Source organism: Anguilla anguilla, chromosome 2, assembly GCF_013347855.1.
Source record: "Anguilla anguilla isolate fAngAng1 chromosome 2, fAngAng1.pri, whole genome shotgun sequence".
Classification (NCBI taxonomy): Eukaryota; Metazoa; Chordata; class Actinopteri; order Anguilliformes; family Anguillidae; genus Anguilla; species Anguilla anguilla.
The window spans coordinates 57,628,487-57,655,559 of NC_049202.1; the positions used below are offsets into that span (position 1 = coordinate 57,628,487).

The 27,073-nt window shown below is 40.7% G+C and overlaps 2 protein-coding genes across 5 annotated transcripts; one reads left to right on the forward strand and one right to left on the reverse strand.

Moving 5' to 3' along the window:
- The first annotated feature begins 888 nt into the window (after positions 1-888).
- On the forward strand, positions 889-17,418 carry fdxr (ferredoxin reductase). Of its 4 annotated transcripts, XM_035405007.1 has the most exons (16): positions 889-1,099; positions 2,616-2,969; positions 3,540-3,667; positions 3,919-5,024; positions 6,150-6,239; positions 6,924-7,021; positions 7,701-7,796; positions 8,443-8,565; positions 8,758-8,871; positions 9,010-9,111; positions 10,760-10,867; positions 11,416-11,500; positions 15,074-15,258; positions 15,605-15,776; positions 16,082-16,255; positions 16,518-17,418. In XM_035405007.1, exons 4-16 carry the CDS (start codon positions 4,976-4,978, stop codon positions 16,646-16,648), a joined length of 1,527 nt encoding a protein of 508 aa, XP_035260898.1. In that variant the 5' UTR covers positions 889-1,099; positions 2,616-2,969; positions 3,540-3,667; positions 3,919-4,975; the 3' UTR covers positions 16,649-17,418. The 4 variants fall into 4 exon arrangements, with proteins under 4 accessions (XP_035260898.1, XP_035260900.1, XP_035260899.1 ...); XM_035405009.1 differs by lacking the exons at positions 889-1,099; positions 2,616-2,969; positions 3,540-3,667; positions 3,919-5,024 and adding an exon at positions 5,091-5,392; XM_035405008.1 differs by lacking the exons at positions 889-1,099; positions 2,616-2,969; positions 3,540-3,667; positions 3,919-5,024 and adding an exon at positions 5,562-5,736.
- Positions 17,419-18,624: 1,206 nt separating this feature from the next.
- mrpl38 (mitochondrial ribosomal protein L38) lies at positions 18,625-27,073 on the reverse strand. Its single transcript, XM_035405012.1, has 9 exons — positions 26,952-27,073; positions 24,929-25,117; positions 24,353-24,484; positions 23,351-23,553; positions 23,186-23,258; positions 21,614-21,659; positions 19,895-20,053; positions 19,414-19,550; positions 18,625-18,851 (listed from the first exon to the last, which is right to left on the reverse strand). The coding sequence occupies exons 1-9, from the start codon at positions 27,034-27,036 to the stop codon at positions 18,715-18,717; spliced, it is 1,161 nt and encodes a 386-aa protein (XP_035260903.1). The 5' UTR covers positions 27,037-27,073; the 3' UTR covers positions 18,625-18,714.

Here is a 27,073-nt window from a genome sequence, read left to right on the forward strand (position 1 = left end):
TAACAGAAAACAGGCCAATCCCTGTTGCTTTTCATCCCCTTGGTGAACCGAAGAAAAGTAATTCCAGGGTTGACTCTAGTTTTTGAACAAGCCCTGTCGGCTTGACTTTTTGCTTTGCTGTATCTAGGCTTCTTCATGTCTGTCTTTGTCAGCAGCTGACTAGCAACACTTTATTGGAATATGATTCCAAACCACCAGTTCTGTAGCCACGTCCACCCCTCCCCACACAGAAAAGAGCGCCACGCCCAGAAACGTCACAAACACATTTCAGAATAACAAATACAGGTAAAAGGAGCACAAATTTGCCTAAAGTGTGTAAAGACTGAGATTGCCAATGCATCATAGATATGCCTGAGCATAGTTTTTTTAAAATAATATTTTCAGATCCTGCATAGTATACCTTTAATGTGAGTGTAATATATTTTTTTTTTTTTGGTGGGTGACATAGTTATTGGTGGGTGACATAATTATTGGACTATAATTCTGGCAGAATGAAATGTTGTTTAGGAAAATTTTACTTTTTGCTTAGTGTTCATGCATGTGTGCTCTCAAACACATAATTACCTTTCCCTTTCCTACAGACACACATGCCCAAAAAAATTCATTGTTGGTATATGTTTTGGTTTGATCTTGAACTCTTCCTTGACTGTCAAGGATTTTATGCTGTTAGATTCCTGTTAATACAAGTCTTGTTTGACATACATTGTTATTAATAATCCTTCCTTTTTGAATTACAGTTATGATAAATGGAAGTCTTTATTTTCCTCTAAAATTTTCTCTTGGATATGACTCATTTGGAAAAAGTCTTGACTAAACACACACTGATGTAAACACTAAGCCTATAAGAACACTGAAAACAGGGCAGAGTAGAAAACAGAACAGAAACCACATTTCCTGGGTGCAGCACACATCGAGGAAATGACTATTTATTATTCGCTACCATTTCATCTTGCCAGTAGCCAGTGATGTGAGATAAACATGAGACAGTAAGATTTGTAGCTCTCGACCAGGCACACTTTGACAGGTAACAGAATGGAGGTTCTACGGTGGACTTGTGTGCTGGGACTCCTCTTCACTCTAGCCGGGGCTGCAAGGGCAGGTAAGAGTGGAGTCCAGTGTATCTGTCCCTGTGAGAAATCATGTGTGCAAGCAATTACATTTGCTTTTGCAGAGGCAGCTATATAATATCATTTAAAATTATATTATTAAGTCATTTACCTTGATATATGACAAGATGTGTCACTACTTGCCTTGTGATTTCAACTGGACATCACTGAACAAAAAGCCTGCTTAATCTAATGGTTGAAAACTACAATTTATTATGCAAATTTCTACAACTGCTGTAAGATCATTTGTAATCCGGGTAAGAAAAAGACTTAGTTGGGTGGTCAAGGGTTCAGGTCTCTAAGGTACTTCAGTGAGTGAAGTGGGGGCACTTCAGAGGAAATGAGATGCAAAAAAAAGTTGTGTCTTGCCAAGTGTTTCAGTCATGTAATGAGACTCAAGTAGAAAATATTAACTTAGTTTTGAGTTACTTTCTGCTTGACAAGTGAAATTGTCTTACCCCGTTGACAAATCTTGAACTGAGTAACTGCACCTCCTTGGCATTGGCTCATCTTATTTAGCAAAGAAAGTAATATTTAAAAAAAATTCAATCAAAATATAAGATTAAAATACTTGTTAAGATGGACTATTTTTTGGGTTTTGCAGTGTTATATTCCATTATGCCTATTTGTTCATTAGCACAGCAACATCACACATTCAAAGAGATGCAGAGAAGCAAAGGCTCATATGGGCTCATCATCTGGACACACTGAATTGTCAAAAGATGAACAATCAAACGTGTCTCTCTGTGATGAAAAATAGCATAACTCTGAGGGAAAGTTGACACTATAACATGCTTTTGGCACTGTTAAACGTATAGCAGTTATCACACCGCAGCAGGCGAGCCAGCCCAGCAATTGAATCATAAGCTATGTAGAAACAGTCCTTTGTTTAAAGCGACATCTCTGCATTAAGACAGGGGTATTTTGTCAGACATTGTCATTCATAGTGGAAGCTTTAACAATTGAACCAAGATGGAGTAATGTCCAAAGAAGTCAAGCTCAATGCAGAACTTCTGACTTAAAAGTATATAATCCACAAGAGAGAACTGCATGAAGACGAATGACCACAGATCATGCCAAATATACATTTCTCTCGCATACAAGTATAAATGTGCAAAGTGACAAACTAGAGTGAGAGGAAGTTTGTTTGAAGTCTGTGTCTGACAGAGACAGATCTGAAAATGCATGCCCCGTCGGTGATGACCAAAAACATACATTTTAGGAGTCTTGAAACTATTCCTCTTTAAAATGAACACATTCCACAATACTTAACTTGTTGAGGCAAGTACACTAAAGCCTTTATGTCCTACTTCATAAGGACTACATTTTAATATTTCGATATTTAGAAATTATTTCAAGCAATTCTCTGTCTTAGATATGCAGATAGTTAAGTCAATGCAAAATTAGAAGCGCAAAAGATAATTCTCCAGAGAACACTAAAAGATCTTGAATTTTGTAGATCCAACATATGTATACATGTTTCGTCATCCTCTTCTCTCTTCTCTCCAGAATCCCCTGTGGTTTTCCAAAGCCCAAAAGCCATTTCGCTCATGAAGGTGAACTCAACAGCCAAAATACAATGTAGAACCACTTTGATCAATCCAACGGGGCTCTATTTGAAAAGACGCTTCTCTAAGGAACTGGAGGTGCTGTACTTTTCAGTGGGTACCTCAAAGCGCACTGTAAACCAAGAGTACAAGCACAGGCTGTCCATGATCGGTGAATGCTGTGACTACACATTACAGCTGTCCCTGCTGGGAGTGAAAGACTCAGATGGGTACTACTGCATTTGGAGCAAACTAGACGAACAATCTGGGGGGGTGCAGAGATACGAGAGTACGGACACAATCATCATCATCCGAGGTACACAGGGACAAGCACTTTTACAAGAATGTAGAGAGTTGACCAGTGTTGATTATGATAGTTGAGTTTTAAGCGACTAGGAACTCCTCAAAACCTCTGCTGCATTACAACAGTTGCTCACTCAACAGTTTTGTAGCATGTACACTATCTGTGTGTTTAGCAAGTGCTACAAAACCTTGTCAGTTCTGAACCTGCTTTTCAAATGTGAGGAGGCAGCAGTTAAGGAGTGACCACATCCACAAATCTGTGGTATGGGGCTCTTGAGCTCAGGTTTCGGCTCATTAAATTAGTGTGTTATCCGAGCACTGCGCAAACACACTTTGTCTCACAAGCAGGAATTTCAGAGGGAGAGTCTGGTAAAGTGCAGATGTAGATAATAAGGCAAGGCATGGTGTCACAGTGCAGAGTGTATGATTACACAGGCCTGATCAATATCTGAATTTTCAGCACTGTGACCAAAAAAAGACAATGCACAGCATGCCTTGAAAGTACTGTAATCAGAACCACAAATTAATTACTAAAACTGGGTGCCTTTTGTCAAAGTAATGTTTTGTTTCTTTTCCTGTTTAGAGAGGGACCCAAAAGAGGACTGTAACAGAATTCATAACCTGCAACAAATCTTGTTCCTTCTGAGTGTGACAGCAGGCGCAGTTGTGGTCTGTGTCTTCCTCGGTGTACTGATGTGGCGGTGCACAAGGGTGAGTCAAATGATGTGTTGCCGCTTTTTCTTTTTTTTTTTTTACATGCACTCTTCAGTCCATTCTACTGAAGGAATTACTATTAAATTTATTTTATTTTATTTTTTACTAATAGCATCAATTTAATCATGATCACTGAACATCCCAGCTTTTTAAAATTTTTTGTTGTCTTTCTATCTTGGTCTTTTATATACCCTTTTCATTACGGAGTAGAGGCAGAATTAATCTTTCTGTTTCCTGTCTCCTCACAGACCAAAGAAAGCTACAGGCCTGTTGTGACAAACCAGAGACATCACCAACTCTGTCCCCAACACAGTGACATGCAGTACATTTATCACAATAATTGAGTAACTAGACGGAACTAGAGGACAGCTTTGCGTGTTTCTTTCTCAAAGTGTGGACAAACTGATGTCTTTGTGTGCTCTGATAATCATTCATTATTGATATAATTTTTAGTAACTGTTTATGTAGTGTATGTTTGTTATTATCCCTACAGAGGTCCATTAAGTACCTCATTTAATAGTGTATGTGTTGGGGAGGTCATTATACTTTATTTTTGCGTGTGCATGAGTCACCTCAAATGTGCGACATTCATCAGAATGTAAATGTCAGCACAAGTCTGTCATTTCTAAAAAAAAAAAAACTTACACCACATCCTGGTCCTTCATGTCTGCTTAGTCGCTGATCTGTAGGAAAATACACTTTGGCAAATAACAGGTTAGAACAAACAGGTTAGTATCATGTGATAAGCTACAATAATAGCCGATACGACACAGCGTAATTGGAAAAGGGAGACGATGCATTTGATTCCCCACTGATGCAGTCAATAAAAGTGAAAATGTTTTGCTCAAAAAGTAGTCAAACCATGATCATCCAAACCTCTATTATTTATTTTGAATGTCTACACTCATGCTCAGTTTAATAATCAAGTAAGCAAGCTGAAACATTTTCTTGTGCAAATAAAATGTTACATTTTCCTTAATAAGTTGACGCTTGTGCTATTGACTATTTATTTGACAAATGTGGAAACTTAGTTGCAATTTGTATTTGTGCCATAATGTAAATATTATAAAGTTGATGATAAAAATAAACATCTTATCAACACGTTAGCAAAATCTATAGAAGATAAATACACAAGAAAGCCTGCAGCTAATTTCCGCTGTGATCCTAAATGGATTATTACATTACATTACAGGCATTTAGCAGACGCTCTTATCCACAGCGACGTACAAGTGCATCAGTTCAATTCAAATGCAGAAATAGCAAGACAGGCATGGCTACCATTTCTCTTGTGAGAAAAGGGGGAATATGTGGCTTTGGCAGAGCAGAACGTTGCCATGCCACAATCTAAGGGAAGGTGAGTACTACAAAACAAAATGACGATTATTTATTACTGTTTTAAATATGATATAGATGGAATTGTTTAACAACATAATCGTGGTTAGCATGACTCTAAGAGGAGACCTGGAGGACTTTAAAAGAGTCGTGCTGGTTAGTGCATACAGTATTTGGCAGAAGATTCAGTAACCGAGAAGGCTGAACTTGCTTGTTTTTCAATCGATGTCAAAGGTAACGTGACCATACAACTCGACTTCGACTCCCTTAGTTGAAATCATCGGCAGTGATAGAACAGGTGGAAGCATCTTTTCTACGACAGTGCTGTCACGGCATTAATTTAACTACAAGGCAAAACAGACGAGCAGCTGCAGATCAACTCGATCTTGGGTACAGCAGTTACGATATAAAGGAATTTTTTTCAAAGGTGCACCCAAATTGCTGTGATGATTTTCGAGGAAAAGGTTTAATAACCAGCGATACAAACCTGAACAGGACAAACTATTTCAAGGGGCACTGACTACTACGTAGCAACTACAATAGCACATCACATGTCCTTGATCAGGCAGACATGGTGTTAACTACACTGGTGTTATCTCCGCTGTCAGTCCTGTGGACTAGCCTGGTGTCAGCGTGCAGAGGACAGCACAAAGTCTAACTAAAATTACAAATAAAAGCGGAACTATCATTTTAGCTGCTTGTTTCTGCAGGACTGGGCGCTGCTGCGCGGGACGGTAAAACAATCTAGCTAAAACTTAATAGCTAGCTAATCTGAACGGTTTTATTTTGAGAAATTATCGGACAAGTCTTTAATAAGATAAGACATATCTTAAGGGCTAGTACAGAACATACTCATGTGGTGTTAGGTATCTACTTACATACAATTGTGAACCGTTAATTTGAAATATTACAATGATTTAAAAACATAGTGCTAGCTAGCGGGCTTGTCACACCGAAAGTAGAATTTTTCGCGGTAGGTGGACTACGGTCAGTGTATAGGAATATCTAAATGGCTAGTCGTTCCAGAAGACAAGTCTTGAACTGAAGCATTATATCTGTCTAGAAAAAGGACCTCAAGTGCGTGCAATCGGGTTGGTTATTTGAAGTGAATGCTTAAAAAAATTGAATTTTCTGTCCATTTCATAAGAACACGTCGAGATGAACACGTCCAGAATGTTCGTCTTCAAGCCGATGAAATCACTACTAACAAAGTGTGCCAGGGCTACTGTAACCAGTGGTGAGTACACGAGTACCGATGTGTCACATGACGGATGTGGGTAGCTGTTGAACAGGAAGTTGAATTTACGCAAGGCAATACGTTTCTGATTTACCTGTATGGTATGTGGCTTTCCCCCATTTAACCGGAGTAAACATATTGACAGAGTTGTCTTTTTCTGTGAAAGCAATTCATTATTGAAAATAATTTTACGAGTGATAAGATTAGAACCATGTACATACTGGAGTTCCCAGGTTCATTTCAAAATCCTAAACCAATTATTTGTGATATTGAAGTAAAGAGCTGCCTGGATTGTTAACCTAGGTGGGGTCCTCTAGACAAAGCATAATCATTTCCTCACACATCAAATTTTAAGTGGTGCGTAAATGCAGTGTGGCGACCACTCTACAACAGAGGATGCGTGTTTGCTTTGTCACAACAAGTGGTCTATTTTCCCTTCAAGAAAGCCATCTGTCCATCATTTGATATTGTTTAAGTTTAAGTTTAGGTAGATCAGCTTTGACAAGTTCTTACTCAGCTTTCCACTTTTAGTCTGCCTAGATTCGCTCACCTTGGATACTTGTGTGCTTGGAGTTTGATGGAGACAGTGATGTCATACCTGTCTCTTTGCATGGTCAGCAGGATTCACTGGTTGACCTGTGTCAGGACCTGAATGTATGATTGATTATGCTCTGTTTTGCACAGGATTGCGTAGGCTGGCATGTACACCTAGCTCCTGTCCCAGGGTTTGTATTGTGGGTGGAGGACCAGCAGGCTTCTACACCGCTCAACACCTACTCAAAGTGAGAATTCCTGATATAGCCTCAGTTGGGGCCAAGCACTTCTAATGCATAGTTCTTCTTCACAAGGACAGAGAATAATCTGAGGTACCAGACAATGCTATTAAAGTTACTCAGACCATTTCAACGCTTTAGACACTATTTTAGTTAAAACCTTCAAACTTTACATGGATGGTGCCAGACACCGATCAATCTTCAAGATTTCTGGAAAAAAACAGGAAACCTGATTCAGTCCTTTAATCAGTGGAAAGAGAGAGAGAAAGAAAAGCCATTCATCAGTTAGTTTTGTTGTTTGTTCAGGCTTTGTTTCCTGTTTCCTGTCACAAGTTTGATTGCTCCAGAAGCCAGACCTATCCTGTTCTGGCCCTATTGCTTTTGGTTTTTTAGCTAACTAGCTAGCAGCTGTGATGTTCCATATTTATGTGCAAAATTGTTATAGTGTAACTTTCAATTATATATATTGTACTGGATATTTTATTTTTCAGTACTACACTCATTCTAAAAGTCATGAGGGAAGGTTTTCCAGTACACCCTTTAACATTTATTATGCCGATTTAAACACAAGTCCTAAATGACAATTAGATTAAATGTTCAAAGAATAGAATCAAAGAGATCTCAGTTCACCAACAGCCATTTTCCACGATAAACATACTGATATTTGTGTCCCTTTGCCTTTTTGCAGGCTCATCCGGCCATCCAGGTAGACATATATGAGCGGCTGCCCATACCCTTCGGGCTTGTGCGATTTGGGGTGGCACCTGACCATCCAGAAGTCAAGGTAAAAGCCCTTTGTTCCTCTTTGGAATCCATAATGTTAGTTTAAAGGAAAGGTGAAGTTCACCTGCAACAAATGTTGACAGTGTCACTACTATATGTCCTGTATGTCATTGCAGAGCTGATGCTCGGTTTGGTTTTTTAGTAACTCTAGTAGAGTATACATTTAATCAGTGAAGCTGAAGGCTAATTAAGCCCCGCTCCGCTCACCAGGTCATACTCAGGTGTGCTCTCACTCACACGGCTCATTGCTCTGAGTGCTATTCAACAATCTGAGCTCTGTATACATCTGTGACATACACGGATTCCGCACACGCCCTTATTTACTTTGAGCATTAATGGTACTGCCTTGTGTTTTGCCCTGAGTGTGCTGTCTTGCTTCAGTTAGTGACAGCTTTTATAACGAAAGAAAACCGCATGGAAAAAGGACAACTTTTAAAAAAGACAGAGGTTACATACGGAAGTTACAACCTATTCTTGAGGCTTGGAAACCTCAGCTGTGGACAACAGACAAAGTCTAGATCTGTACTGAACATATACGAGCATACTTATGCTCACCAATAAAGTATTACCCTGGAGTCAAAGGTAACTGTGGACCAACTGTGGTGCTCTTGTTTCTGTCCCCCTGTGTCACATTGTGTTCTCTATAGAATGTCATCAACACTTTTACCCAGACTGCCCAGCATGAACGCTGCAGCTTCCATGGCAACGTGACTGTGGGAAAGGACGTGAGTGTGGAAGAACTGCAACAGGCTTATCATGCTGTCGTGCTGGTGAGTATTCCTTTTGTCACCGTATAAATGAGCTCAAAGGCTTAAACTCTCTCTCCTTTTCATTGTGTCCTTGGAAAGCATTGAGTCTGAGGTTGCACTTGTGCTGTCTTCACAAAGCATTAATACAACAAACAAACCTGCTTTAAGTTCTGGTAGTGTGTCTGTCTGTGTAACATGTTTGCATGTTTGTAGAGCTATGGAGCTGAGGGAAACCGCACTTTGGGAGTTCCGGGGGAAAATCTCTCAGGAGTTTACTCCGCTAAAGACTTTGTGGGATGGTACAATGGGCTCCCCAGCAACAAAGGCGTGAGTTTTCCCCAACTCTCATATCCACACTATTTTAGTGGAATACAGGCCTGTTTTGATATTAAACTTATAGCAGATGTTGAGATTCACATGCTTATGCCGGTGTGTAATGATGTGTTTTTGGGTTTCTGTGTCCAGTTGAATCCCGATCTGAGCAGTGAAACGGCAGTTATTTTGGGCCAGGGGAACGTGGCTCTAGATGTGGCCAGAATATTGCTTTCTCCCCTTGACGTTTTAACGGTGAGAGCTGGAACTTGTACAGTACATTTGTGTGAAGGTCTACAGATGTGATGAAGAAGACTCACCTTTCCTCCCCTTTTCTCTCCTCCCTTATTACAATAGAATGGAAATAAGACCAAATAATAATACACTAGCAATTGAAAGTGAATATCACATTTTGTGATATTTTTCATAGAACATATTTTTCATAATTATTGAATTAAGTTGGTCCAGTGTTTGTCCAATGTTGCCTGATGTATAATTTTTAGCTATCTCCCTCATGGCAGTCAATCATATAGTTTATACTCTAAATGCCCTGTTGATTTAGTTTACTGAGATTTACAGTTACTCAGAGCTAACCGCCACCACAATGGCCTTATACAGGGCGGGACCCTAGTGATATGGATCATTTTGTATCGGTGTAATATGAGCCATGATTATAGAAATTTTTGAATCTTTTAATGAAGCATGTATTTAATTGTTTGTGATGTACTATATGCTGTCATCTGGCAACCTAATATTTTGATCAATTGCTGGATTTAATAACACTGCAATCAGCAGACTGAGGCTTATATTCAATTAACATTGTATCATTTTGTCTGATAAGAAATTTTAAGTGATGTGAAATCACAATTGTAGCATTCAAATCTCAGAATTTCAAAATAAATGTCTAGCATTGTGTGGGAGTAGTTTTCCTGTTTGACAACAACAATTATCTAAAACACGTCCTACAGTAGTCCTCGAAGTGTAGCTGTTCTTCTTTTAAACCCACTTGTTCCGGTTTTTTTTAAACTTAAAAAAAACCGAAAGGGCTGCTTGTAAAACTGAAAGGGCTGCTTGTCATCACAAATCACTTCATGTTATTGTTCAGCAATGTTAAATCACGTAATTGTTGTCTTGGAAACAGGAATCTCCCTGGAGGGGCAGGAATGAGATAATACAAGGCGTAAACGTTTTCTTTTACTCAGCCAGTTTTCTTTTGTAAGAAAAACAAAAACGAAACACATCTGACATCCAGTCAAATTTCAGTGCTGTTATGTTAGGATTCAAAGTACCGCAACTTATTTTATTTTTATTATTTGTCCGTTAATGTTTCCATGCATGGAACATTTCCTCCAAACTGTTTTATTAACCATCTAGCACAGGAGTGTCCAGGCTTACCTGACATGGGTCGGTATGGGTGCAGGTTTTGTTTTAGCCCAGCGCTAAGACACCTGATGATGCACCCACACCGGCCCTTTTCAGATTAGATTGGACCCCCCTGCTGCAGCACATTTGTCCTGCACTCTTGAACAAGCAGGTAATCATTGGTATCGTTCTAGTTTGCAGGACCTTTTTGGTAAGTTACTTGCTCATCAAAAAAAAGAAAAAAATCTTTATACAATCTTTGTATGCCAGCTCTGAGAATTGAGAATTGCAACTTCATCTTGGCCATGATGATGAGTCAACCACAAATGATATTTTATGCATTTGTTGGCTTGTCTGTCTGTTTGAGAGTTTACTAATATTCTTTCATATTAAAAACTGTCATTCTGGCTCTGTTGCAAGTCAAATGAGTAATGAGTGGCAGTTATAAGATACATCCCTGGAAGTGGCAGAATGGCAGTCGTTTGTTGTGCTATAAGAGAGTTGACTCCTTCGTTCTTCGCTGTGCCAATCCGCTTTGCAGAAGACAGACATCACACAGCCCTCCCTGCAGGCCCTGGCTGCCAGCAGGGTGCGCCGGGTTCTGATTGTGGGCCGGCGGGGGCCCCTTCAGGTGGCCTGCACCATCAAGGTAAGCCTGCCTACTGCCAGATGACTGACAACACACTTCAGCCCCAAAACATTGCTGAAGCTGGTACCTGAAGATGGCCAGCTCAGCACCAATATGGTTGATCATAGGCTTTTCAGTGGTTTATATCTGCATCATATGGTTGTCTTTATGAAGACAGACATTTCAGGATAATTTCAGAGTCATTTGCCAGACTCTTAGCCTAAGTGACTTCCAAAAGTGCATTTGACTCTAGAGATCGGCTTCCATCCTTTGTGCTTCGACCACAGGAAACCTTTTTCAATCCAAGCAGCTTGGAAAATCGGATTTTCTCACTCCCTACTCTACAGCTTGCTCTGCCCAAAAATGCTACATGCACTCGTTGTCACAGAAGACATATTTCATATATTGTCATCTGCTCATCAACTAATGGAGGGTGGATTGATAAATTATGTACTAAACTAAAAAGGTCATGCCAGGTTCATCACTCTTAATAAGCTTTCATTTTCACTTTTCTGGGTGATCTTTTGAGTGCTGCTAATAATTGCATATTCATTGCAACCCCCTCCCAGGAGCTCAGAGAGATGGTGAACCTGCCTGGTAACAGACCTGACATGTTGTCTGCAGACTTTCAAGGCATTGCAGAAGTACTGAAAGGTAAGAAGGCAAAGGTGAGGAGCAAGATTAGAGAGACAAGAGGCTGAAAAAATAGATACAGGGAGGCCGTGAGCCATGTGCAGTGTATCTGGTCCCAGAGCCTAGATTCAAATCCTGACTGTGCCAGGGATGGCTGTGCCTGGGTATACAATCAAGTGACACACAGCAGGCAAAGATCAATTTTAAGGGCTGCTTCCCCATTGCAAGCAAAAAACAAAAAAACGAAAAATTCCTTTTATGAAAAGTATAACATTACTTTAACTATACTGCATAAAACATTCCATTCAAGTATGTAATTGTTTTTTTTTTACAACATGCACACTTGCTCTAGATTTACAAAGATAATAGACTGATACATTTAAATAAAATAATAATCACCGTATGTGTGTACTACACAATAACCTTCCCTGAAGCCTGGCATTGATCCTCTGACTCTGACAGCCTTGATTTTATCAGTGTTCCATTCCACTTGCTGATAATGAACAAGGTTTGCGTGCTAGAAAAACACGTTCTTTAAACAGTAAGATCATGCTCACATTCTTCATAATCAGATCTCCATAATTGCAGAACCAAATTGTTTTGACATTTCCCCATGTTGGGCATGCAGTGTGCAGTTGGATATAGAGATAAAAACTGAAGCTAGAAACCAGAAAGTAAACAACCCTGTCTGAGTATGGAGGTACCTGGTGGCTTTGAGATTGTAGGGTAGATTTGTAACCTTAGGTTATACAGGGTTTAGCAGTTGTCATTTAATGACTTGTGACTTTTCTTTTCTTTGGAGAATTATCATTTTTTTTAATCAGCAGTTTTAAAAAGTAAAAAAGTGAAAGTTCTTATTTTATAAACAAATGAACTTGGATGCATTGCAATGCATGTGTGTTTTCTATGTTAAAGTTATTCTAGAGTCAAAACATCTGAAAATGTTTATATTGTCATCTTTATTCAGTGCTGTAGTGAAAACATTGTGACTGGAAAGTTGTTCATCAAGGCATCTGACCTCGTTTTGCCTGCGGCTCCCTTGTCGACAAAAACATTTTATTTATGGTATTAAGGAGGTCTGTATGTGGCATCACTGTGTGCCTGTATTTCCAGTGTCTCTGGTAGGAAAGAGATGATGTAACATAATTGTACCTAGTGCTCTGATTACTCAAGGACTAGATAGTATCGAACACCGTATCAAGCCTGGTCTTGGAAATCCCTGGAGTTTCTGCGTCTACTACGTGTCCTGGCAGGTTATTCCACATCAACTACTCTGACTGAAAAAAAACTTTCTAATATCTGTTTGGAATTGACTTTTTGCTAACATATACATGAGAAGTAGTGAATAACAGCGATAACAGAGATACGGATGTGTCTTGCAGAAAGAGAAAGTAAGAAGGTGAAAGAGTGGTTGGTATTTGCACAGCATGAAGCGACAGTGCACTTTTCATAAGGTGAAATAAGCGTGATGCTGAAGGTCATGTGGAATATTAGTCTGTGCTTCATTCACTGTGACATGTAGGCCAGTTTGCAGCAAACACGATCTCCAAGTGCCTTTATGTCAGTCTGGTAATGCCACAGCTATTGGTTATACATTGGTTACCCAGTCTGCACAAACTCCTCTGTGGTACACTAGAAACTCATGTAGGTACACCATAGGTACAGTAAACCCTTGTCTTTCGCAGTCAGGACACGACTTGTAATTCTGAATCTGCTTTGCAGACACTTGCTTCTGAACAGTCCATATCTAGGACGGAGTAGGACGGAGTGTAGCACAGTGGGTAAGGAACTAGACTTGTAACCGAAAGGTCGCGGGTTCGATTCCCGGGTAAGGACACGGCCGTTGTACCCTTGAGCAAGGTACTTAACCTGCATTGCTTCAGCATATATCCAGCTGTATAAATGGATACAATGTAAAAAATGCTTTGTAAAAAGTTGTGTAAGTCGCTCTGGATAAGAGCGTCTGCTAAATGCCTATAATGTAATGTAATGTAATATCTGACATCTGCCGTATCTGTCTCACGGAAATGTAGTCCTAGACTTGACTTGTAAACATTGTGTTTTTTTAAAATGTTTTGTTGATTAGATCTTTGTTATGCAATTTTAGTCAAAACATCATAAACTTAAAAGGCAGCTGGTCTATTGTTGTCATTCCTGCTCTTTCCAGACCTGCCAACCTTAGGAAAATATTTTGAGTACCACAATAGTCCAATATGTATAATTTGACCTGATTCTAAAATATCACTTGCACTGCACTGAGCTATATTATGATATACTTGCAAGTCAGAAGTTTGAGTACACCTGCTTAAAACAATTTATTTCATGATTAATATTTCATTATATGATATGTGTGCTTCTACAATCAGATAACCATAAAATAATTGCATTCAATTATTTAATAAAAATGGAAATAATTTATTCTGTATATTGTAACATATGTTTTCATTTTCAAGTATTTACAGAAGCTTACGTTGTAATGTAAAAAAAGAAAAACTTATGTTGCGATGTAAAACACTGTCAATTATGAATAAAACCAAGTTTCTGTTCATGATTTCCATTTTTATTTAATAATTAAATACTTGAATTAGCTTATATAGGCACACATCATATAGGCCTAATGAAAAAAAAAGTATTCAATTGAAAAATTATCTAGGAATGTAGGCCTTTGTAACTAGAGGTTTAGCTAAATTATTACCTGAAGCTCCTTGGTGGCTAATGTCAAAATCATAATTGCACAATGTGCAAAATGCATGGTGCGGAAGTTTTGAGGGTCAGAGGCACGGCCATTGCTCCTGATATATTGGGAGGAACATCTGGGGGGCATGGACTCGCTTCTTTTTAGTAGGTCTGCTGCTCTCTCTCTTATGCCATATTATGGAAGGCTCTCCTTGTTAGTATCCTTGTCATCTGACGTCATGATTATTTTCTAACTGCAAGGCTGGTCGGGTGACTGGCTGCAATAATAGGAATTATTTGCTACGTTAGCAGTCTGTAGTCAAACACTTTTGCAATGGTCACTTTGCTCCAACAGAGCGTGAGCGTTCAAAGTTTGAACAGTGAATCTCCGTAGCGTTTGAGTTACTGCACCTAAATTACTCCATCAGTTATTCACACCGTAGCCGTCTCGTAACGAGGCTAAATCGTATGCGAGCTACTACTACGGCTAACTATATACACAAATGTATCTCATTAGGATATACCCCTTGAAATGCATCATCTCATAAAGTTACCAAACATGTTTTAACGTTTTAGATGTTAAGCTGAAGCTATAAAACAGCAGTCTCACTGTGATACTCGACTGCTGGAACAGTGGATTTAAAACTGATTTTTTTTTTCACCTACCATTTTTAACCACCAGTTACACAAACATTTTGATCACAGGTCACAAAGGTGATTGCATGGTAAAATCAAAGGGGCTCATTTCATATTTGTACCTTTAAGACATGGCAAAGTTCTATTTTTACATGCATACAGAAGGTTGAAAGATTAATATCAAATGGCAGAGATGAACCTATTTGGCTAATAATACCTGTAATACGCATGTTGAGTAGGATTGTGCTTTGTGACCTTGTGCGGGTATGCACGTGTACTCAGACCTCCCCAGGCCGAGGAAGAGGCTGACTGAGCTGATGATGAAGGCAGTGCAGGAAAGGCCCGCGGGTGCACCGCTGACCTCCCGCCAGTGGGGGTTCCGCTTCCTGCGCAGCCCGGTGGAGGTTCTGCCCTCCCCGGATCTGACCCAGACCGCCGGGATCCGGCTGGGCATCAACCGGCTGGAGGTACGGAGGGCCGAGCCATCCGAACCGGACACATGCCGATTTATACAGTATTTATACGTTTAAAAAATGCACACAACTCTTAACCAGTCATTTTGGTTTAGTTCCTAGCTTAAACAGACAGATTGCCCTCTTGGCATCGTTTAAAATAAAAATACCAGTAGCACTGTAGCAGAGGGTCACCAATGACATGCAGTACAGTCAGTAACACCACCGCCTGGCTGTGTTTTGTGTATGCATTCAGTGTTTCAGCATCTACCCTGATCTGCATGTGCACGTTTTGTCTGCGTTTGAAGTGCCTTTCCTGTTGCTGATCACCCAGGTATGTTTCTGTATCCGTCGTGCCTAGGGCTCAGGGGAAGGTGCCCGGGCGGTGCCGACTGGTGAAACGGAAGACGTAGAGTGCGGAATGGTTATAAGCAGCATCGGGTACCAGAGCCTGCCAATTGACCCTGCTGTGCCCTTTGACCATCACAAGGCCATCATCCCAAATGCAATGGGCAGAGTCCAGCAAGCCTCAGGTAAGGCTGTTATCGCAGTGGAAAAATTTTCATCCAGCATACCTTATTTGGTTATGGAACTAGGTGGTGTAGAACAAGCTTGTTGACATTGCAGTGTAGTTGATTCTAAAGCAATCAACTGTTAATTTGTTTTCAAAAGGAAATTTTGAAATTTTATTATCTTCTCAGTGGAGGGAATTTCGAGTTAAAATCCTAGGATCAGGCAATGTGGCACGAGAGCACCGGTTGTATGTATAAGTGGATTGATTGGTCTGATATTGACTCATTTAATTTAGCGTTTCTGTGATTTGTCTCAACCCATCGAGGCTTGTACTGCAGTGGATGGGTCAAACGTGGCCCCACAGGCGTGATCGCCACCACCATGAACGACAGCTTTGACACTGCCCGGGTGCTTATCAAGGACATGGAGACGGGCGTCCTGGATGTTTCCACTGTCAAGCCAGGATCACACACTGTCACTCCCCTCCTTCAAAAGCGAGGTACTGCAGTCAGGTTCACTGTACTACAGAAAAATGCATTAGACCGGCACCAAACTGTTCTATGCTCTGCTAATTCAGCAGCCACACACGGCCTGGTGTCTGTTTTTACAAAAGGGAAAGCAAATCGGTTAACTCAAGGATTTGTGCCCCAGTTGTATATAACCTTTCCTCCCTGTACTTGTTCATTCGGTGTTGATGATCCACTTGGTCATGGGAGTGGAGTTTTGGACACACCAACCAAGTCTTTTTTTCGTTTTTGCAGGTGTGAATCCAGTGTCATTCTCAGACTGGGAGAAGATCGATGCAGAGGAGATGAAGAGAGGGACGGCAGTGGGAAAGCCAAGGGAAAAGCTGTTAGATGTGACTGAGATGCTGAAGACAGCCCACTCCTAAGAGCCAGGGACACGCTACAAACACATGCACAGACACAATCATGTGACTAAGCTAACTACTGTAACTGTGTGCCAGTTGCAGAGTATTAATGATTCTTTTTATGAACCGATTCATATTTTTTCAATTTCCTTTCATCACCGCTGGCAGACATTAGTGGTATTACTGGTATTATTAACAAACATGCTCCACTTATATTACTTGTGATTGTGAAGTACATAATTCCACTCATTTGATAATGCTGCTGTTAGAGCATCAGGAAAACTTCCAGGACTTGAACTTTAAGAAAAACTGACCATTTGGAGAGTTCCTTTGAGATGCTCTTGCCTGACTGATATTCCCATTCCCACACAAGGCCGTACACATCTGTATTTGGAAACTGCCTGAAAGCAGTAAACAATTAGGCAGACATTGCCAGTGCTGTCATCAACCAAATGACAGCCAACAGGAACACACGCAGGAATGAAGTACACAGCGTGAACATTCCTGAATACTGACTCCGAAAGTATGGTAGCGGTAGTCCAAAATTTGTTATTTCAGCTGTGTACTTCAGGCACGTGGACGTGAGATCAAAGGATGAATAAGTAGTACATTCAGCTTTTATTTCATTGTATTTACATGCGCATGTGTTTCATTTTACAGAAGCGGCTGTCTTTGTCTCGAGTTCCTTCATTATCAGCTGTGCAAAAGCAAGTTAATGGATGACTGACAGATGCTGCTCAAGTGTTTCTTTTGCATAGATTGTGCTCACATAAAAGAGCAGTGCGTGTCTAGACTTGGTTTTAGCCTTTGTTTTCATCTGCAATAGATTGCATTTGGAGGCATACACCATCATGAAGACCAGAGAGCTAACTGTGGCTGAAAAGCCAACTAATCTGTAAGCTGAGAGACAGAATTCAGAAGGATAGCACAGAAGCTGAGTATATCAAGCACAGCATTTTGCAAAGACAACAACAAACAACTGGTGGGCTCAGAAACAAGGTACAGGTCAGCCAAGACAACTGCAGGGTGGGACCACGCAAATCCCCTAAGTATATAGCAAAAATTTATTTCACTCTACCACTACTTACTACTTTTGGAGGGCAGTGTGAAATATGGCAGTCATATTTCTGTTATGAATGACCTTTACTTAGGCCGATATAAAACCTTACATATGACAAGCATATTGCTTGGCTCCAGTTGGATGCTTCTTGCATTTTAAAATGGTCTGCTCTTGTTGGGGTGAAAGTTAGTAATTAGTAAGTTTATTCCACATTTGCCCCTGAAGTCTGGTACTGGAATGCTATCTCAAAAGGAAGTCCTCGAAAATCACCCAGACAATAGAAATCATTTGATTTTGTGATTTCTCTTCTCAGTGTTTATCTTTTAGGCATGCGTATCATGGACAGTTATTCAGATGCCATTGACTCGGAAGGTAACAATTTCACATTCTGAAGAGGCCTTCATGCATAGAAGAAATTTATAAATAAATGCCATTTTTGATCTAAATTGAATGTGAGCAATAGGGCAGCTCCCAATAGTGCAGTCGAAGCATTGAGCCTGCAGCAGGGAAATTCATAGGTGTGTTTATCGGTTAAAATTTTTCCTATAGCAGGGGAAATTTATAGACGTGTTTATTGGCTGAAATATTATTGAGACTCAGCTCGGAGGGACATGGAAGAACAAAACTGGTTTTAAAACCTGTCAGATGAGAATAAAGCACATAAACATGTGTGGGTGTGCATTTCAGAAGTTATTGGAAAATTGAAACGTATGACTGGAAAAATTAATTTGTCATAAAAAAAATCTAAATATAGGTTATGAGAAAGAAATTTGGCAAGAAACCACTGCTCCAAAGACAAGCTTGACAGCTTTTTAAGAGTCTTAAAATTCACAATAATAATTTAAATAGTGCTCTTGTGAACCTGTGGTGAATCTACTTGCAACTTGATGGCAGAATCAGTAAAATCACCATGTGTGTTTAAAAAAGGTAGAATGAGTCCCTTATATGTTGGTATTTATTTGAAATAAAGCACATGTAAATACTGTACAACACTGCTTGGCGTACAACAAGCTCACGTAAGTGAGGGTCAGTAGATGCCATAGGTGGGCTTGTGCCCATCTCGGTACCGGTCCAGGTATCGCAGGGGCTGTCCGTGGGGGTACTTCTTCTGAGGAGGGTGGTAGACAGGGGGCCATTCAAATTCAAACACCGGCTCTTTCATGTCTGTATGAGCAGAATGGGGGGGGGGGGTGAGACAATAGTTTGTCATTTCCAGATACTGGTCTACCTCTACAGACAGTAACTGCTGTCACAGGTTGTGATGCTCTGTAAGCATTTCAATGTGTCTCACAGCTTTTCATTTTCAGTTTAACTTTATCTGAAGCTTTCCCATCCATTCATCCTACAAGCTATTCTGAAGTTAACAACTCAAATTTTCATTTAAGAGTTTAATATCCATGCTTCCATTTGATTTGCAGGACCCACAAACACTACCGTTTTGATAATGTTCCTTCAGATCAAAGGTAGCTATGTTTCTACCCTACAAAAAGTTGTACTTCAGTAAGTGTCTTATGAATCGATATGGAAACATTCTCAATTAACAATCAGACATAAGACATAAGTTGGCAGTTCATCAGTAACAGTCCATCGAGAGGCTCATAGAGGGATACTATGGTTGGCATTTCCTTTATTCCGGCAGTTATCTGAAATGGCTCCCGTGTTCTTCTCCCAAGCCTTTAACCACTGCCCTGCTGGTGTTAGCCTTATGCTGTGGCGGGAACCTTACTGAGCAGCGTGTGAAAAGTGTTGGTGACGGTGTCGTCCCACTGGCTCTGAAAGAAGGCCAAGCCCGCAGGAGTGATCACGTCCTGATGCCTCCTGTAGAACTCAACGGTCTTGAATGTCCGCTGCTTCAGACTGTGGCTGAATACATGAATCAAAAGGCAGCACATTATGTTAATATGCCTTACAGACAGACCGACATACGGACAGACAGACAGGCACATGCTGTGGGCAGACCAGTTTGCCCCAAGAGGCCTCATTGATAAAAATACACATGTACACTTTCCTCAGAGCTTCTGGCTTGGTTTTACTGACAGCCTACCTAAGACTTCAGAATGAACTCTGCCTCACCCCCAAATTCAGAAGGAGAAAGAGAAGGAAGGAAACCCTCCTCTGGATGTGCAATGTTTCCAAAGTTTTGTAAAATCTAATAGTACTTTATGGTTCAGTGACAGGCAGTCTGATGAGGTCATTTCTAGACTAACCAGGGTGAGGGCCGGCAGTCGTGCTCAAAGTCAACAGGGGCGTCCTGCTTGAAGAGGAGGAACACAAATCTGTGAAACCCAGTGCCCTTGGCTGGGAATGGTGGGAAGTAGTGGCACACCTCCTCTCCTGATTCCACTGCATTGCCTGGAATATTCCCTCTGGAACCAGGGTACATGAATGAGTTAGACAAATGAAAGAAAAATTTAAAAAACAAATGAATGAATGGCTTAACACTAGTGAATAACTGTGAGCATTGTAGTTATAGAAATGATGGGTTTAAACCCCGCAAAGACAGAGCCTCTGACATATTTCCATTTGTTCACTGATATTGAGACTAAGTAAACTGCATTGACTACATGACGACTGCATGAAATGTAATTGATTTGTGTGCAGTCCCTGCTCACACAAAACACCAAAGCTGAGTGTTTTTGTGTAATTGATGAGGAAGAGGATAGACACAGTGCATGTGAAAAAGCACACTCCAAATAGCAAGAGAAGAGAGTTGAATTTGTGATGACTGCGGAAATGACTTGCACTTTCTTTGACTACCTTTTCAATTTTTTGTTTGGTTTCGTTTTGCACAATTTAGCGATTTTGTCAGTGTGCCTGTAATATGCCTTGTGGCATTCGGTCCACCGGACAGCCGGATTGGTCTCGGCAGCGCCGGCTGGTGGAGAACGCACACACACCTGGGTTGCATAGGCTAATCAGCCCAGGTGCTTAAAGGCGTGCTGCTCTCCACAGTTTCGGGCCGAGACCGGGAGCTCACACCGAGAGCGCATTTATTTATTTATTTATTTATTTATTTGTTTGTTTGATTTAAGTTTTGTTTCTTTTAACAAGATGGAGAAAAGTAATCCACCACTGACAAGTGGGAGGAGCTGGTCAGGTGAAAACCTGGCCAACAACATGCGGAGAACTGAAAGGTTGCCGCTCTTTTTTACTTTCTTTTGTCTTTGTTATTTTAGATTGTTGTTTCAGTTAATTGTTTTTGCTTGGAACCTGTGAGAGAGAAGGGTGAGGATGGTGATTATTTTATTTTGTGTGGGTGCGCTCTCTCGCTCTCCATGCGGCAACCAGCAGTGATCCCCGGCATTGCCGCATCTCCCTCCCAGGGGTGTTGTGCTGGCGTGTGCCATGCCTAAATAACGTTTTCCCCTCAGCCTGTAGCCTATAGCAAAACTGCTGTAATTTAGAAATACGAACGCTGGAATTGATTTAAATGTGTCCATTATTTCAAGAAAATAGTTTTGCAATATATGGTGTCGTAATCTTTATGAAAGGAGGTCGCTGTGGGTACAGAAACCGATGCTGTAATGCTGGATCAGCCTGATACCCTAGGAATGCAGCCTTTCTAGTGTTAATCAAACACTGAGTATTATATAACATGTCTTATGGACACATTACATTTTGGTAAATCATAAAAGCAATATCCCAAATCCATTTTTCACCAAGTGGCTGAAATAAGACTTGCATGCTCCCATGAACTCTGCTCTTGTCTCACATGCAACATATTCACAGCAAAGAAGGAGAACAAATACTGTGAGCCCCATGGGTGAAATAGAGCACCAAAATAGGATCTGAATTATGACGCTTTAAGTATCCATCCACAGCAATAACCAGATATTTAATACCAGAGCAATTAAGGGTTTCCAAGACCAATAGTGACCATTGGTCAATAATAAAGCATGTTACTTCCCATCCATCCAAATACTCACACCAGCCAATGTACATACTCTCCTTCACTGTCCAGAAGATGCTCATCTGTCACAAACAATACAAGTACAGAAAGTATTTATAAACATTTTGGAAAAACCACATTAGACACAAAAATAGAAAATTGCATTTATATATGACCAAAGGGGCTATACAAAAGAGTTTTGCCAAGTTTCAGCCATATACTGCAGTTACTTGCTATGGAGGGCCTAAATGTCAAAATTCAATCTATACTTCACAAAATCGTTATATGTAATTGAATAAATGTGGAGCAACTCAGGAGCTATTAAGGTCAGGTTTAGCCAGACAAACTTGAGCATCAAACAATTTCCACCTCTGTCGTTACACTCAGCTATGATGTCAACATGGGTTTAACTAAATCATAACAAACGAATGTGGCAAAACCTGGTTGCAACTGGTCTACCAACTATTAAATTGCCTAGTAGGTGCATTTGTCCCATCCAGTTGACATCCAAATTTTATTGTTTTCAGTTTGCTATGTTAGGGTTTGTTGAATTCATCCCATAATGTATGCATTATGGAGTGTAGCACAGTGGGTAAGGAACTGGACTTGTAACCGGGGAAGGACACTGCCGTTGTACCCTTGAGCAAGGTACCTAACCGAAATTGCTTCAGTATATATCCAGCTGTATAAATGGATACAATGTAAAATGCTATGTAAAAGTTGTGTAAGTCGCTCTGGATAAGAGCGTCTGCTAAATGCCTGTAATGTAATGTAATGCATTACATTACATTTCATATGCTTTAGACCACATGCACAGTGTTGCTTGTACATTCACACTGGATATAAAAATGGATGCCTTTACAGCTTTTCTTTTTTACTTGAAATAGTTAAACCAAGACTAAACAGAAATTATTAATTAGATTAAGACTAATATATTTCACTTGTACACTGTAAACTATGATTAAAGAGAGTTTACTTTTTTTTTTTTATCCTGCCATCGGTGTAATGTGATTGTGTGTGTGTGGGGGGGGGGGGGGGTATGGTGGGGGATTTCCTTTTTCATCCACACAATTATATTTCCAGACCTGCCAACCTTAGGAAAATATTTAGAGTACCACAATAGTCATTGTTACACTTAGTTCACATGCTTTCGCACGTACCACTTCGCTTTGCACGCACATTCAAATTCATTTAAATACCGAATAAATGTACGGTATTGTTTTGTATTAATTGATTGTTTTCCGTAATTCAATTACAATATTTTATTTTATTTTTCCGTAGTTTCAGCTGGCATTTCGTACCTGCGTATTTTAACCAAGAATTGCGTGGTTGGTACACAAAATGCGTGCAGGTTGGCAGGTCTGTATTTCCGTCACATTGACATTTTCCGGTTCCAATATACATTCATTCTGTGTTGCCTGGTTTTTGGTGCGAATACTAAGTGGAGTATTTGACAGCACAAAACCAGTATTTCAAATTTTTGGAAACACAGCGTCCTCTTGTGGAGAGTTATAGGACATGTGCTATGTCAAACCTAAATGACCAAAGACCAAAGAGGACAAAGGATAACTTTCAGTACAAAAAATGTAATGAAAAAGGAGACCATTACCTGGGCTGGTAAGCAGAAGGGTCCAGAGTGAATCTTCCTCTGCTTCAAAGCTCACATGAGGAGCAGCCACAGCCTGAGGACCAGCAGATTAACATAAAATAACCCTCTACATAATCAAAGGGCATCTAAACAAATAGACAGGACTTTTGGCTCTTTTAACCTCACCTGTGCAGGGTTTACATGGTTCCCATAATGCACCTGTGCACTAGCCTCCTCGCCGTATGTGATGCGTAGCATGACCTTTGGAGTGAAGTGGGCTCCGGGGAAGAGATCCCGGTAGACGCCATAGTGATTGGCCAGCCTGTGCAGGTGATAAGGCCCGCAGGTGCGTTCCCACTCAGCCTTCACTCGCTCTAGAGGAATGCGAACTACAAGGTAGAGAACAGCTCCCAATAAGAACACAGAGCTACCACAGCAATGCACAAGGGCTCTGAGACCTATGGGAACATGGCATACTGTGCGTAAAATGGATAAAGGTGCATCTGGAAATTAATAATTATAATAATAACAACAAAATTTTCATTGCAACAGATTGTAACACACTTCAACAAAGCAATTCAAAGTCAAAAAGAGAAACAAACTTCAGCTACTAGCAATTTCTAGCACCCACCTTAGTGATGCCTAGCAACCATTTTCCATCAGAATGCTTCAGCTCAGGTGGAGAGAGAGCAAATCAATGACCCAGTTAAACTGGGCAAATGATTAAAGGTCCAGGAAACTAAAATCAGTGAAATCTTTTCTGACGTGTTGTTTTAATACATTTTCACATTCACAAATGGTTCCGAAATATGTAAACATGATTCTTGCAACGACAAAAAACGAGCACAGGATACACACCCACCCTGTCCTCGTCTGCTGAACAGGTCATGATAATCTAATCATGTTTATTAAAACAGAATACATTGATCAATCAATTGTCACTTCTGGGGAATATAACCACAATATGAATCCAGTTTCCAGGACCTTTAAGTGGTCAGATTGTGTAAGCCACTTATCTCACTGATGCATTGACCAAGCCCACACCTGGCCAGCTTCCACCATTTGGCAAGAGCAGGATATAGGCTATATGATGGTATGGCTGCCAAGGAAATTCAAGTTCACGACTAAAAAATGGCCAACTTTTGTTTCGAAAATGCACTCTTTTTAAATAATTGGCAGGGGACTTACAAGTTTGGTGACGCATGGTCTTCTCCAGCTCGGAGTTGCTTTGATTCTGTTTCATCAGTCTCTTCCTCTCCTTTACCTGTCTGATGCGAGAGGGGCGGCAGTGGGGCAGCCCAATGTCAACCAGCTCAAGATCTTCACCCCAGGGAGAGAGGAAGGACCATAAAGGTTAATTAGTCATTGCAAGCCTGAGACAAACTTACAGTACGCAGTGTAGAATGACAAGGCAGTATTGAATGATGTCACAGTATAGAATGACACCAGAGCAATCTGGGGCCCTAAGGCAAGGGGAAACAGCACTTTCCACCAAGGTAAAAGACAAGCTGAATAAGCAGATCACAGGTATGCTGCCCATGATGATTGTACGACAGTCCTTTATACCCCATTTTATAACTTGATTATGTAAATAAACACACACCTGTTTTGGCTTCATGAACCAGATAATATTCTGCCATACTACCATGGTTAAGGCAGTTGTATGTAAATATTTAAATTAGCCATTTACTCTTTGATTTAGTCTGCCTTATCAAAGCGCACACAGTATTGCGTTATTCACTGCACATTGAATTGGACTGTTACCATTGTCACCCTTTTCTTCCTTGAGGTACTGTCTGTATGTTCTCCACCAGACCGTCTTCTTTTCAGCTTCTTCAGCTGTCTTCAGGTAGCGTCGATAACTGCGATATTTCTCCAGTGATTCCAAATCCTTGTAATGAATGTCTTCATTTGGCAGAGGACCCAACGGAGCAGCCCGGCGGCACAAAGCACCTACAATTTTAAACAGAACCATAGATATGCATATACCATACAGCAAGCCGTCAACCAGGTTGCAAATGATATACAATTCATGAAATTTAAAGGTAGCCTTGTGACTTGAAATATGGTAGCATACACCAAGTGTACTACCAGTAGTGGTTAAGTGTAGAATGATTAATTTATATTGAAATGCTTTTTAATTCAAATCAAACTGACACAGTGAAGTTTTTGATTGAATTTCAATTCCAGTAGTGCTAGCAACTGAAGTTCTACACAATATGGATCAAACACTTCTGAAATCCCATAATGTATTCAGACTACGCAGTGTACTGGAAGCCAACAGGGGTCAATTATTAGTTAACCTGAAATACATATTCAACACTACATTTCCAAAAGTATGTGCACACCATTTCTAATTAGTGGTTTTGACTATTTCAGCCACAGCCATTGCTAACAGATGCATTAAATCAAGTATACAGCAAAGCAATCTCCATTGACAAACACTGGCAGTAGATCGGGTCGTACTGAAGAGCTCAATGACTTTCAACGTGGCACTGTCAAAGGATGCCACCTTTCCAACAAGTCAGTTCATCAGATTTCTGCCCTGCTAGAGCTGCCCCATCCAACTGTAAGTGCTGTTATACTGAAGTGGAAACATATAAGAGCAACAACAGCTCAGCCGTGAAGCAGCCACACAGAATGGGACCACTGAGTTTTGAAGCATGTAGCGTGTAGAAATCATCTGTCCTCGGTTGCAACACTCACTACACAGTTCCAAACTACCTCTGGAAACAATGTCAGCACAAGAACGGTTTATAAAGAGCTTCATGAAATGGGTTTCCAAGGCCGAGCAGCCATACACCAGCCTAAGATCACCATGAGCAATGCCAAGAGTCGGCTGGAGTGGTGTAAAGCACACCGCCATTGGACTCCGGAGCAGTGTAAACACATTCTCTGGAGTAATGAATCACACTTCACTATCTGGCAGTCTGACGGATGAATCTGGATTTGGCAGAATGCTAACTGTAAAGTTTGGTGGAGGAGGAATCTCCTGGGGGGGAAGGGTCTGGGGCTGTTTTTCATGGTTTGGGCTAGGCCCCTTAGTTCCAATGAAGGGAAATCTCCAGCATGCAATGACATTCTAGAGAATTGTTGGTTTTTAACTTTGTGACAACAGTTTGGGGTAGGCCCTTTCCCTTTTCAGCATAACAATGCCCCTGTGCACAAAGCAAGGTCCATAAATAAATGGTTTGCTGAGTTTGGTCTGGAAGAACTTCACTGGTCTGCACAGAGCCCTGACATCTATCCAAATAAACACCTTTGGGATTAATTTTAATGCAGACAGCAATCCAGGCCTTGCACCGAACATCAGTGCCAAGCCTCATTAATGCTCTTGTGGCTGAATGGAAGCAAATCCCCACAGTCATGTTCCAAAATCTACCAGAAAGCCTTCCGAGAAGAGTGGAGGTTGTAACAGCAGCAAAGGGGGTCCAACTTCATATTAACGCCCATGGTTTTGTAATGATCATAGCTTGGAAAATATAGGTACCACATGATGACTATCACGGCATACAGCCTTTTCTACTAATGCATTCAAATTCGCAGCCTGACAGAGAGCCGTGAATATGCTGAGACGCGGCAATATTGATCATTCCAGGCAACGTATTAAAATAGATCGAAATGATAGGTAGCTAGGTACACATTTGTCTTGGAGTTAATTTAGAGCTTGCACAGCTAGCCAGCTAACATTGTTTTCAGTTTGAATTCCCCTTCGTGTAAATACGAAAGGCTTATGAAATGTTAACTATAGCCACATTTCATGCGTAACGACAAAAAAGGTGCAAACCTGCGGTTCCGAATCCTCTGGTCTGACTGACCCCTAAATCCAAACCTGCCCGTAGCACAGCTTCCCACACCATGCGGCACGCCATTTTGAATACGTCTGTGACGAAAAGCGCAGAGCTACCG

Bases quoted from the DNA above. Each gene is read 5' to 3' on its own strand.
- fdxr (XM_035405007.1), top strand. From the start codon at position 4,976: ATGTGGCTTTGGCAGAGCAGAACGTTGCCATGCCACAATCTAAGGGAA. The intron at 8,872-9,009 runs GTGAGTTTTCCC...TTCTGTGTCCAG, and splicing joins GGCTCCCCAGCAACAAAGGC to TTGAATCCCGATCTGAGCAG. The intron at 10,868-11,415 runs GTAAGCCTGCCT...ACCCCCTCCCAG, and splicing joins AGGTGGCCTGCACCATCAAG to GAGCTCAGAGAGATGGTGAA.
- mrpl38 (XM_035405012.1), bottom strand. From the start codon at position 27,036: ATGGCGTGCCGCATGGTGTGGGAAGCTGTGCTACGGGCAGGTTTGGAT. The intron at 23,554-24,352 runs GTAAGTCCCCTG...TCTACCTTGTAG, and splicing joins GACCATGCGTCACCAAACTT to TTCGCATTCCTCTAGAGCGA. The intron at 20,054-21,613 runs GTGAGTATTTGG...CCCTGGTTCCAG, and splicing joins GAGTATGTACATTGGCTGGT to AGGGAATATTCCAGGCAATG.